The following is a 13,476-nucleotide window of genomic DNA, read 5'->3' as shown; positions in this document are numbered from 1 at the left end:
ATACACCAAAAGTTGCCAGTTTGATTCCCTATCAAGGCACATACCTGGGTTTCAGGTTTAATTCCTGGATGGGAAGCATACCAGGAGGCAACCAATTGATGTTTCTCCCTCATCTCTCTCTCTCTCTCTCTCTCTCTCTCTCTCTCTCTCTCTCTCTCTCTTTCTATCTCTATCTGAAATCATTAAGAATATATCCTTGGGTGAGGATTAAAATAAAATTATAATCTATATATAGCTATACAAATCACTCTCCTGGTTAAAACTAAATATTTAAACACTAAACATCAATGTTGAGCATCAACCCATGAACCAAGAGGTCACCAGATCAATTCAAAGTCAGGGCACACGCAGGGTTACTGGCTTGATCCTTGGTAATGAGCATGCATGAGGCCGCTGATTGATGATTCTCTCTCATAACCGATGTTTCTATCTCTCTCTCCCTTTCCCTTCCTCTCTTTCTAAAATTAATAAAAACACATTTAAGAGGATCTTCTTGAGAGCAATTATTAAACAATTCCTCTTGACCCAAACTTCAAAAATAAGTCTCTAATTATTGAATATGAAATATTGAACATAGCTGATGGAAGAGCACCTACCCAGGTTTTGGGTTCAATCTCCAGTTGGGAGGCCTGTGGGACTCATGTCCTTTGAGTGAAACAGGCAATTAGAAGGTATTGGCCAGAGAAACAATACAATCTGACTTACCTTTTAATAGGTCCAACTGTGTTTAGATTGAACAAAAGACTAGAATTGATGGAAAGAAAATAAATAAAAATAAAAGGGAGGGAGAGAGGCAGGGACGGAGGGAGGGAAAAAGGAAGGAAGGAAGGAAGGAAATCAATTAATTGACTACTAAGCTAATCTAGATAGCAGACGGTAGTGACCTGACCTGGAAGATGTGATTGCATTCTGGATATACAGTAAACTCTGGATTTTTGTGGACCTTGAATTAACAGACTTCAGATTTAACAGATAAAACTTCTGGTCTGTATGTCATATGTGAAAATTAACACCTCATTAAATTAAAATGCTTTTAACCAAGATTTGCTTATAGTTAAATTAACAGATTTATTTTTTTGGTGATTAACTCACAGTTATTTTTGACAAATTTTATCAAATAGGCCATATGTTGTAAAACCACTGTAGTAATTTCACCACTTATCTACAACTATACTCTGCATATTTAAATCCAAGAATCACCGTTCCTAAACAATGTTTGGCAAATGATTAGGACATGATTACACCACATGGCACCTAGGAATTGGTTCTGTTGGCAAGTGGAGTGACTTTCTTTAGAAGTGTTAACATATGCCGGCCAATTCCCATGTGCACTGAGCCGCGCCCCAGTTGTGTGCATTTGTTTACTCTCGGTGACTGGAGGATGCACACATTACTAGATCCATTCAGTATAAAGTTAAAATTATGTATGTACCTTAAAACACATCACTCCAACCTTAACCTTTAAAGATAATTCTGGCAACCAAATGAATATATTGCAAAAAATTTTTAGAGGAAGTAGTGCTTGTATTGCAGAATGAAGGTAATGATGAACATATAAGAAGACAGTATATCTTACAAAACTTACCATTTTAAAGAGTTACTGTTTAAAATCAGCAATTTTGCTGCAGCATGAAAAGAAGTGCAAACATTAGAAACTGGTTGGAAGAATTTACTTGACAATGAAGGGAGACTTGCATTTAGAAGGTGTAGAGGGTACCGATTACTGTGGGACAACACAGAATATTGGTGGGCAAGTAGCTGAGGAAGATGTTTTACAGTGGTTAGAAGAAGATGAAGGTGACCCTGGGTACCACACTGGCTGAAAGTGAAATAGCAGATGAGCTGATGACCTGGGAAGATGAGGGTAGAAGTGAAGATAAGGAGGAAGAAGAAAGAACATGCCCCAAACATAAAGTTATCAGTGCTTGGATCTCATCTCCACGATCTAATAACATTTATTGACAATTCATCGGATAATAAAATTCAACTTCATTTACCCATTTTCAAAATATTAGGGAGTTAATAATAAAAATAGCAGACTTCAAACGTTCAAGCTAGATCGTTTTTTTCAAAGCAGGATTACCTAAAGCAAGCCCCTCAGAATCAAATATTAAAGTGACACCTCAACAGGAGTGTCTGTATATATCATTATCCAAAGATGATTAAATAGGAAAACTTTTTTCCTGTTCTTATAAAATTTAAATTTTGTTTTGTTTTTAGAACATTGCTCATTTGTTTAGTTAAATATAATTAAAATGTATTTTCTGTGAAATGGTTATTTCCATTTAGATTCCATACTTATTACACAGTCTCAAAACTATGGTGAATATATAAGCAATAATGTGTTTGGAAAACTCTTCTTTGAAATGAAACTTTTCATATCTACTTAATTTTAATTATACAAATGTGTCTATATATGTAAAAACAGGTAAACTAATTTGTCAATTTTTTCACATACACACTCAGAAAACCTACTTTATTATATATAACTGATTTTCATCTTTAAAGCACACCCCTTGCCTGAATGAGTCCCTTATATCCAGGTTCCACTGTATTTTGAAAGTAATCTGACAAGATTTGCTGACACAATAGATGTGAGGTTTAAGACAAAGAGAAAGACAGGCTGACACCAAGTTTTTGTCAGAGCAATTGGAAGAGCTGTTATTTACTCAAATAGGAAAGACCACGTGAAGGGTAGATGTGAGAAAGACTATCAGTAGATCAAATTTGGAGATCTTAAGTCTGCAACACCCAATAGCGATATGAGAGAGAGAGAGAGAGAGAGAGAGAGAGAGAGAGAGAGAGAGAGAGAGAGATCAAGTTCTAGCTGGTTTGGCTCCATGGATAGAGAGTTGGCCTGCGGACTGAAGGGTCCCAAGTTCAATTCCAGTCAAGGGCACATGCCCAGGTTCTGAGCTCAATCCCCAATAGGGTATGTGCAGGAGGCAGCCTATCAGTGATTCTCTCTCATCATTGATATTTCTCTCTCTCTCTCTCAACCTCTCCTTTCCTCTCTGAAATATATATATATATATATATATATATATATATATATATATATATTTTAAAAAGAGTTATTAAGCAGGCAGTTTGATATATAGGTCTGGCATTAAGGAGAGAGATCTTGGCTGGGAATATACATTTGAAGATCATTCGTATATACAAGGTAGTAAAAGTCAATTTTGGTAGGAAAAAAAGACCAAGGACTGAATCCCGGGACACCTGATTGTGTAAAAGGTGGGATACGAGGAGAAACCAAACAGACTAAGATGGACAGGCTAGGCAGGCAAGGGGGAAACTAGGTGAGTGTGTTCTCACCCTCTGAAAACTCAAAGTCCTAAAAGCTAAATGAAAACAAAGTTTTCCATGGGGTCAAATATTGCTGATAGGTTATGTAAAGCCAGGTCTAAAACATGATGTCTAGATTTATTAGAGGGAAAACAAGTACTAATCTTGAGAAAAACCATTTTGGAGATGAGTTAGGACTAAAAATTACTAGAGTGGCCTCAACAGTGCATGGAAGGGAAATTAGAATCAGTGAGTATAGATAGTGCTTTTAAGGACTTTATACTAAATGGCATGACCTTGGATGATCTCATCTTCATGTTTACCTGTAGCTTTCAATCCTTTCATAATGATCATAAAGTATTTTTGTAATACTTAAGAGTTTTTTCATTACATACCTATAATATTACATGGTTTAAAACATGCCAGACTAGGTGTTACATAACAAATTCACAAATTATACAACTAAGAAACCCCATGAAATTTTTCTAGTTCTATAAGATTACATAATCTGATGGTGATGTTTCTCATGCTTACAAAGATGACAGAAGGATTTCTTGCTAGATGAAAATCATCCAATCCTAGAATATGTGACACTACTTAAATGTACAAAGCACACTGTAATTAGTCATATTAAAATTGTGTAATAGAAATAAAGGGGGAAACATGCAGGTAATATTCTTACTTTATAAACTGAATTTTTGTCAATTGTGTTGAAAAATTGTGTGTGGTGCATACTGAAATGTAGTCTCCTTAAAAATGAAGGATAAAGGCACGTGTGCAGGGTACTTTTCAAACAGAAGATTCACTACATTAGGAGCACCTTGGTTTACATTGCAAAGGTCAACAAATGAACGCCTGCAGGCCAAATCCAGCCCAGAGCCTGTTTTTGTCAATAAAGATTTGTTGGAACACAGCCACACCCACTCCTTTACCTAGTGTCTATGATTAACTTCAGAGACCCCATAGTTCACGAAGCCCACAACACTAACTTAACTATCTGGCACTTTAGAGAAAAGCTCTGTCAGCCCCTCACTTAGCAGATTAATCCCCTGATGTGTTTTAATAGGTTTTTCACAATATGCTGAAGTTTTTATGTAAGATATGGAATAAATTGCCTTGTGAAATCCCTCAGCTTTCAGATTAATTTGAGTGCCCAATATTAGGAATAAAACACAAATATCTAGTAACCAGCAACTTAGGTGGAAACAAAGTAGAGTGACAGTGTAGCATATAACTTCCTTTTATAACTGAATGGATATTAAAAATATTCTCACAAAATTTGCTTAGAACATGACATTAAACCCAATGCTTTAAGTACAAGTACATTGTGAAACAATTAGTATACTGTAGACCAGAACTACCCCCATTTTTCCAGTGGCTGCATACCACATTATTTTATGTGTATAATAATGTATTACCTTATAGATAGGTATTTACACTACCTACAATTTTTTGTAAGCAATGCTATAATAAATATTCTTATACATATGTATATATGTAACATTTGTATTAGTATCCTTAATGCATAAACGTATATTATATATCCTTAACATTTGCCATTATATATACATCTATATTACCTATAATGACCTACTTTATGTTTTATATACATAATAATATATAATTGATGTCCTTAGAATTTGTACATGTGTGTATATCCAAGTCATGTCTTCTTGTAGGATCTAGTTCTGGAAGTGAAGCTATTGGGATAAAGGAATGACATACTTGAAATTCCAAAATTCACTCAATTATCCTAGAAAAAGGTGTGCCAATGTCAGGTACCAGTAGTGCACGGGAGCGCCTTTTCCTCTCATGTGCCAGTTCTGGTTGTTATTTTTTAAATAAAATATTTATCATTTTAAATTTAAAAAATGGTATCTTATTGTTTGTTGATTTACATTTTTTCTGATTACCAGGCAAGGATCAATCTCCCTAGTAAAAATATAAAATTTGTTAATCATGAATATTTGCACAAATTGGAATTTGTTTTATAGGAAAAGAGTAATTACCTATTATTAAATACTGCTGTAGGCTTACCTATCAGAATCTTTGCTCCCCATAACAGGAAGCTGCTGCTTATCAGTTTGTTCAACTTTGTTTTTCTGACTCCTTCCATCACTGTCATCAGCAGCAGCATTATACATGTTTCCTGACACTTTCCTTTCACTGCTTTTCTGCTTCTTTTTTTCTTCTTCAGCCTTTGATGAAAGTTTGATATTAAGGATATTGTTACTACCTTATTCATTAAAAATACTGTGTTTTCTTTAATTTTATCGTTTGGCTTTTAGTTTAATTGCCATGACTTTAATAATAAAAATATTTTAAGAATAAAAATAATCAATAAAAATATTTTGTGTGTTTATTTTTATCATTAGAGGTCATTGAAATTGTTGAAAATTCTGCTTCATTTCTGTTTCAGTAAAGAAGCAGAATTTTCCAAAAGTTTTAAAAGAGCTGTCTTAATTTTGTGCACCGATTCACATCACACCCACACTTTGTTACCTTACCTACCCCACCCCATTTATCTAGGAGAGACAGAGAAGTAAAAGGACAAAAAATGCAAAATGTGTCCTCCTCTGTCTTTCCCACCTGGGTCTTGCATTACCCACCAGACTTAACGAATGTGACATTGTGCGTCAGTAACAAATAGGAAGCTATCCTCATTCTGCAGGAAGCTATTCCTTCCCCTCTTGCCTTTTACAATTATTTTTTCTTTAAGATCTTTGAGGGCATCAAAAAAAGTGGTGGTATTCATAAAATATATGAACCACAGTTTACCACAGCACTGGAGTAGAGTGAAACCAATGGATTGTTGGTTAATGTATAATTCTGGAAAATGAGTAATGCTCCCCTAACGTTACATACAATCACTATAAAATCTTATAGCTAGAGGACATACAAGTCGTTATCTACTTACTTTAGCCCATATTTACTGATAACGGAAATCAAGGTTTAATGATCTGTCCAAAGTTTCTAAAGATGCATTACCTACCATTTTATGGCACCAAAAGAAGAGATATCTTGTATAATAAAAACCTAATGCTAAGTGTCTGGTCATCTGGTTGGATATTCAACCAATCAAAGTGAAATATGCTAATGATATGCTAAGGCCATGCAACCGCTGTCTATGACGTTCATTGACCACCAGGGGGCAGACAGTTGACCAGTTGACCAGTCTCTATGACATGCACTGACCACAGTAGGCAGATGTTCTGACCGGTAGGTTAGGTTGCTGCTGGGGTCCGGCCATTGGGACTGAGCGAGATGGGCCGGGCATACCCTGGAGCCCTCCCACAGTTCCTCCCTACCTGGCCAACCTCCTGTGTCCCTTCCCGGCCTCAGTCATGACCCAGTGGGGTCCCTCGGCCTGGCCTGCACCCTCTCGCAATCTGGGACCCCTCAGAGTATAATGGAGAGCCGGTTTCAGCCCAATCCCGCAGGCCAGGCTGAGGGACCCACTAGTGCACGGATTTGTGCACTGGGGCCTCTCATAATTCTATAATGCTGAATCAGATAAATAAACAAAAAATTTTATTAAATTAACCAGGTAAAATAAGTATGACTTTTGAAAAGTAATTTAATGCCTTAATGTAATGAGAAGGCTCATCCACTTTTTCTTATAAAGGAGCATAATGTCTCAATTTTTTTTCCATCTCAAAGCTCAGGTTCTCTTTTAGAGACAAATATTGAGTTTATGGCAAATAACTTATGTGACCTATATGATACATACATGTCAAAATGATAATTGCCATGCTTTTATTTTTGGAAGGTATTCTACATTTCTATATTTTTAATCTTTCAATTACATTTCACATTCAACATTTTTGTATTAGTTTCAGTTGTGCCGCATAGTGGTTAGACAATCAGATACTTCACAAAGTGATCCTCCTGATATTCCAAGTGCCCACCTGGCAGCATACATACTTATTACAATACTAGAGGCCCAGTGCATGAAATTCATGCACAGGGGGGTGGGTAACCTCAGCCCAGCCTGCACCCTCTCCAATCTGGGACCCCTCAGGGGATGTCCTAAACTGGCAGTCGAACATCCCTTTCACAATCCGGGACCGCTGGCTCCCAACTGCTCGCCAGCCTGCCCGTCTGATTGCCCCTAACCACTTCTGCCTGCCATCCTGATTGACACCTAACTGCTCCCCTGCCAGCCCAATGGCCCCCAACTTCCCTGCCCTGTAGGCCTGGTCTCCCAACTGCCCCCCCCCTGCTGCCCTAGCTGCACCCAACTGCACCCCCCTGCAAGCCTGGTCGCCCCCTTACTGCCCCCTCTGGCCTGGTCACCCCTTACTGACCCCCACCGGCCTGGTCACCCCTCACCATCCCCCTCTTCCAGTCTGGTTGCCCCTCACTGCCCCCTCTTGCCAGCCTGGTTTCCCTCAGCTGCTCCTGCTGTGGGCTTGGTTGCCCCACACAGCCTGCTGCTCGGTTGTTTGGTTGCCCCTCACTAACCCTCCTGCTGGCCCTGTTGCCCTTACTGCACCCCCTGTAGGCCTGGTCGTCCCACGCAGACTGTTCGGTCATCTGTTCTATTATGATGGTCGCTTAGGCATATATATATATATATATATATATATATATATAGAGAGAGAGAGAGAGAGAGAGAGAGAGAGAGATGATTGACTACATTCTCTATGCCAGTTTTTCTCAACCTTCCTAATGCTGCGACCCTTTAATACAGTTCCTCATGTTGTGGTGACCCCGAACCATAAAATTATCTTCGTTGCTACTTCATTACTGTAATTTTGCTACTGTTATGAATTGTAATGTAAATATCTGATATGCAGGATGTATTTTCATTATTCGTTACCCACAGGTTGTACTTGACATCCTTGTGACTATTCATTAACTACCATTCTGTGCTTCTTAATCCCTATATTTTTTGCCCAGTCTACTGACCCCTTTTTCTCTTACATCCATCAGTCAGATTTCTGTCATCTATGAGTCTCTCATAAATTTCTTAGTTAACCTATTTTGCTCTTTACATTCCACATATTCGTGAAATCATATGGGACTTCTGTTTTTCTGTCTGACATATTTCACTTAGCATCTATGCTGTCACAAATGGCAAGGGTTCATTTATTTTTATGGCAGTGCCACACTTTAGTAAACAACATAATGTAAAGCTTTGACTCAACAAACACATCTGAGCGTGGTGATAAAAAATATATGTGGAAGTATATATGTTTGTTATTAAAATATCTCAATAAAATTGCAATGATGATATACGGTGCAGGTGGGTACTTGAAATATTGGGGAGACCAATTTTAAAAGTATATGATTATCTAGCCATTATGCTGTACATGTGAAACTAATAGAATATAATATTGAATGTAAACTGTTAACAAAAATGAAATAAAAATATCTTGAAGCGATCATATTAGAATTCTAAGTGTCAAGGTTTTGAGTAAACTGTAGAAGACTGCACACTACAGCACAAAATAGAGAGTTTAGCTGGGGATATTTGTTCATATCCCTTCTCTCAGTCATAGCTTCCTTCCATTTTATTGTTTCTGGGATGCAACATAAATTCAATTTTTTTAAATTTGATTTTAGGAAGAGAGCATGGGACTGGGATAGAGAGTTAAAAACATCGATGAGAAACATGGATTGGATTCGTCCTGCACATTCCCTACTATAGATCCAGTCACCACACTGTGCCCTGACCCTGAATCCAATCAAAGACATCTTGCTCCATGGGTCAATGCTCCACCATGAGCCATACTCCCTGAGCTATGGGATGTGATGTAAATTTAAGCCAATGGACTTAAAAAGCAACAGCATAGTACTTATTACATATTTTAAACAATTTCCTTCATACTTTTCACTGGTTCATAGTACATAGGTCACATGGTACATAGCTAAATTAGTTGCCCAATTCAGAGGGAAGGCTGACAGAGAGACTTAAGTCAATTAAAGAAGAGAAGAATATTTTCCTAAACTATTACTTAGTTGACAGATTCTAATTATACACACAATTACATATTTAAACAACCTCATTTTACGTACAATATATTTTTCAGAAGTGGAAAATCAGAATGGATCAGAGAATTGATAAAGAGAAAAAAACAAATAGTAGCAGCAACTGAAGTTCTACCTCTTTTTGAAGTTGAATTTTCTCTCTTTTCCACGCCAGGTGCTCTGCTTTGTACATGTCTACTTCATTCATAATCCTTTGTAATTTTTCATTTACATATACTCCAGGTGTTCTGTCATTGTGCAGTGCAGAGGAACTCTCATCTTTTAATTTAGAGTCCATGCTTTTACAATAATTAGCACGGCAATGATCTGCACATAATGGCTTCTGGAACAAGTCTTGATCTGGCTTTATTTCCTTATAAGCATTTGTATCAGCAGACATATCGTGGCTTTTTATTTCAATGATGAGTCTGATTTCATTGCAGCAGGGATACTGCAATTCAAGGTGGCTTTTCGGATCACGGGACTGATGTGTAGGTCTGATGCCTAATTTCCAATCCGTGGTATTTGGGTTCATATTTTTTGTCATCTGCATAGCAAAGTCTTGGTCTTCTCTCACTTCAGACGTAACTACTGGGTGTCTTTCTTTTTTATTTTCTGTATCATTATAAAAACTCTCCTCATTTTTGTTCAAAACATGTTCAGCGTCAGGTTTGTGATCATTTCCAGAGTGTAATTTCCTTTCTCTTAAACAAAGCTCAGAGGATGATGATGAGGGAGAGTCTTCCGGGGACCCAGGGTCTGCATGAGATGGAGAAACAATTTTGAGAGAGGTTTCTTCTCCTTCAGGAAATGTTTGTAATGCTGCAGAGACAGACTTTCCAAATGCATCTTTCCCCTCACAATCAAGCATTTTACCTGTCAAATTAGAAGGCATTTGTCTTAAGCTTGCTCCTTCTTTAGAGTTATCACGTAGTGGCTCTTCCTCAGGGCACTCCGTCATTTTGAATTTTACAGAAAATTCATGTGACCTCTGCTTTGACTCATCTTTGGAAAGTTGTAAGTTCTTCCTCTGCTCTAATGTGCCTTGTTTGATGCCTATTTCCTCCTCCTTTTGCACAGAAGGGTGTCCTGAATATGCCGATGTATCCTCTTTGTCACATGCCCTATTTATTTGTGATTCTTGAGTCATTTTTTCCAGATGCAAAGGTGGAAGACAAATATGCTTGCTTTGATTTTTAGATGTCTTTGCTGTCGGGGTATGTGTTTCTGAAATAACTTTATCCTTAAGTAATCAAGTATGGACAAAGAAAAATTAGAATGTAATTTAAAATTAACGGTTAGAATTCCTAGTCTATGACTACCTATTCCCCCAAATCAATGAATTGTAACTGAAAAGTAAAAAAAAAAGAAGAAAAGAAAAACTTGCCTTGGTCTAAATTAAAATAAAAACATGTGCCCTCAAACCTAACTGTAACACTACTGAAATCAAAGAATTCATTAGATGTTAAATCTATCAGAAATAAATTAGTAGCTAAATGTTAACATTACAAAGTCTTCCTCACTTAAAATATTTCACCTCACCATATCCTAAATAGTGAGCCGCTGTAGTGCATTTCAGAAATTTTAGGGTGATCCAAAGTGGAGGCAAAAGAGGTGAAAGTTACACTCACTTCCTCTGTGGACCAGATTGGGATTACAACTCAATTATGTAACTACTAACCTGAATAACCAACTGAACATTATCTGAATATCATTCTTATAACCAAGGATCTACAGACGAAGCCTCAGCTACACTGGCAGGAAGGACAGAGACCCAAAAAGGGCTGTCCTCGCATCCACTTGTGGTGGCTGAGAATGCAGAGGCATGTCTCAGTGCAATGGTCCCCTGAGGAGCATGTGGTCTCAACCCCGCGCTGGGCTCCCAGCCCTGAGAACCAGAGCCTGGAAGAGGAGCCCACAGGACAGCTGGTTGTGAAAATCAGAAGGGATTCTGTCCTCCAGGAAGAGTTGGGAGTCTGCTAGAAAAACAGGAGCCCTCGTAAAGGGCCAGCACACAAGTATCCTTCCTACCACCTACCCTGGGCCTATGAAGAAAGGGTGGCTCAGAGTGGCCTGGGAGTCCTGTGAGGAGACTGTTTTGTGTGGCTCTGGGAGAGAGCTGAGGGGATGGCCTCTGGGTGCCCTCCCTGTGCTGAGTCCCTCTCCCACGATGCCCACAGATGCCATCTACCCTGGGTCAAGCCCTCCCTTCGTTACGGCCTCAGCCTGGGGAATGTACTAGCCCATCGTCCTGAATCCTTGTTCAAAACCCTGTGGAGCTACTTATTGCAAAGGAGTGTGGGCCCGTGGTGTTTTGTGATCTCTTAAGGAGGTCGGGATGGACTCAGGGGGTGTCAGAGACTGAGTTGTGTGACTTTGGGTTGTGGGTCTTTATTCCCTTGCTGGTCTTACTAAAGCCACCATTTCATTGCTGAGTCCTCCCTCCATGCAGCCAAATCTTGGTCTTTGAGCCCTGATGAATTTTGATGGCCTTCCTCTAATGTCTCCCTGAGGCCCCACCCAACCACAACAGTCCACAGGTACCTGGTGGGTGATAAGTGGCATTTGTGTTCCCTGGGACTTGTGCTGAGTGGCCTCACACCCAGAAATGAAACCGAATTTGAATCTGTATCAACATGGCAAACACCACTTGCACCTACCTGATGACTCACTTACCTCATGCAACTCACATACCAATGGGAACTTCTTGAGTTCCCATTGACTGACCCCAACAGAAAGCTGGTAGGTAGAAGTAGCCCAAGTGTCCAAGTGACTTGGGCTTTTTGCTCAGCTGTCCCATGGGCTTGATGCTGGTGGAAAGAGGCACCTCCCAGGCACCCCCTGGCCCAGCAGAGGCAGTCACACATACTGGATCTCTTTATAGCTCCACATAGGCAGCACAAGGGAGATCACAGGCAGAGACTGGACATTGCCTTTCAGCAGAGACACTTCCACAGGCCCCAGAACCAACACACCCAGGGTTGAGTGGGGGGACTTCAGAGCATGACCCAGTTAGATCCACAAGTAGAACACCCAAGGTCTGGACAGACAGCAAACCGAGCTGGCCTGAATTACTCAACATGGGGTCAGTCTTTGCACAGCAGCTTGTACACTGTGTGTAGTCAGCCAGCCTGAAGATCAACCCCATCCACAAACAGGCCAAAAGCAATCAAGACTTTACAAAAGGAGGGTTCACAGAACACTCACAGTGACATTCCAGGAGCACCTAACTGAGGTGATCAGAAAGATTGTGTCAAGGCATATACAAGAAGCAACCAATGAATGCATAATTAAGAGGAACAACAAATCAATGTTTCTCTCTCTCTCTCTTAAGTCAGAAAGTAAAAAAATTAAATAATTTTTTTTTTCATTTTTAACAACCAAAAAAAGCCAGGATAGCAATAATTACATCAAATAAATGGAATTTAAAACTAAGGCTATAACAAGAGACAAAGAAGGCAGTTATATAATGATAATGGAATCAACCCGAAAACAAGAAATAACCTTTGTAAACATAAGAGCACCTAATTATATACAGCAAATATTGATATAATCATAGTTGGGAGTTTAATACCACATTGACATCAATGGATAGATCTTCCAAAAGAAATAAAAAAGATAAGAGCACCCTGAAAAGACACATTTTACGAGACAAATTCCATTTATATTTTCAGAGAATTACACTGTAACACAGAAGGGTATACATTTTCTTCAAGTACACATGGAACATTTTCCAGGATAGGCCAGATGTTAGACCATAAAAAAAGCCTTAGAGAATTTAAAAAGATTAAAATCATTTCACACATCTTCTCCATCCACATTTGTAGTGTTATCAAACTACAAATCAATTACACACAAACACACACACAAAAAAACAAACCACACCTGAAAACCCACAAACACATGGAGGCTAAATAACCTGTTACTAAACAGTGAATGGGTTAATAATGAGATCAAGGAAGAAATCAAAAGATACCTTGAAACAAAGGAAATGAGAACATGACAACCCGAAATCTATGGAACAGTGAAAGCAGTCCTAAGAGGAAAATTCACAGCAATGCAGGCCTACCTCAAGAAACAAGAAGAATCTCAAATTAACAATGTAACCTTTCACCAGAAGACCTGCTTTAAATGAGCCTATTGGATTGTTTTGAAAGGTGTAATATGATCTTAATTAGATCTGTTGATAATTATTATTATGAGAGTATTCTTTTT

At 38.6% G+C, this 13,476-nt stretch overlaps 1 protein-coding gene across 1 annotated transcript in view; it reads right to left on the bottom strand.

The window, feature by feature from the left end:
- Positions 1 to 13,476, bottom strand: part of LOC308529338 (coiled-coil domain-containing protein 144A-like) — a gene marked incomplete at its 5' end in the record, with an annotated part of 63,004 nt that overhangs the window by 25,110 nt on the left and 24,418 nt on the right. Inside the window, 2 exons of the mRNA XM_081105388.1 lie at positions 5,326 to 5,486; positions 9,398 to 10,504. Of these exons, the coding sequence (XP_080961514.1) occupies positions 5,326 to 5,486; positions 9,398 to 10,504 (1,268 nt within the window). The remainder of the gene's footprint in view (positions 1 to 5,325; positions 5,487 to 9,397; positions 10,505 to 13,476) is intronic.

This window comes from Myotis nattereri (genome assembly GCF_964212035.1).
Source record: "Myotis nattereri genome assembly, chromosome: 1".
NCBI classification, from domain to species: Eukaryota; Metazoa; Chordata; class Mammalia; order Chiroptera; family Vespertilionidae; genus Myotis; species Myotis nattereri.
The sequence above is the reverse complement of the archived record's forward strand: the minus strand, read 5'-3'. Positions and strand labels throughout refer to the sequence as shown.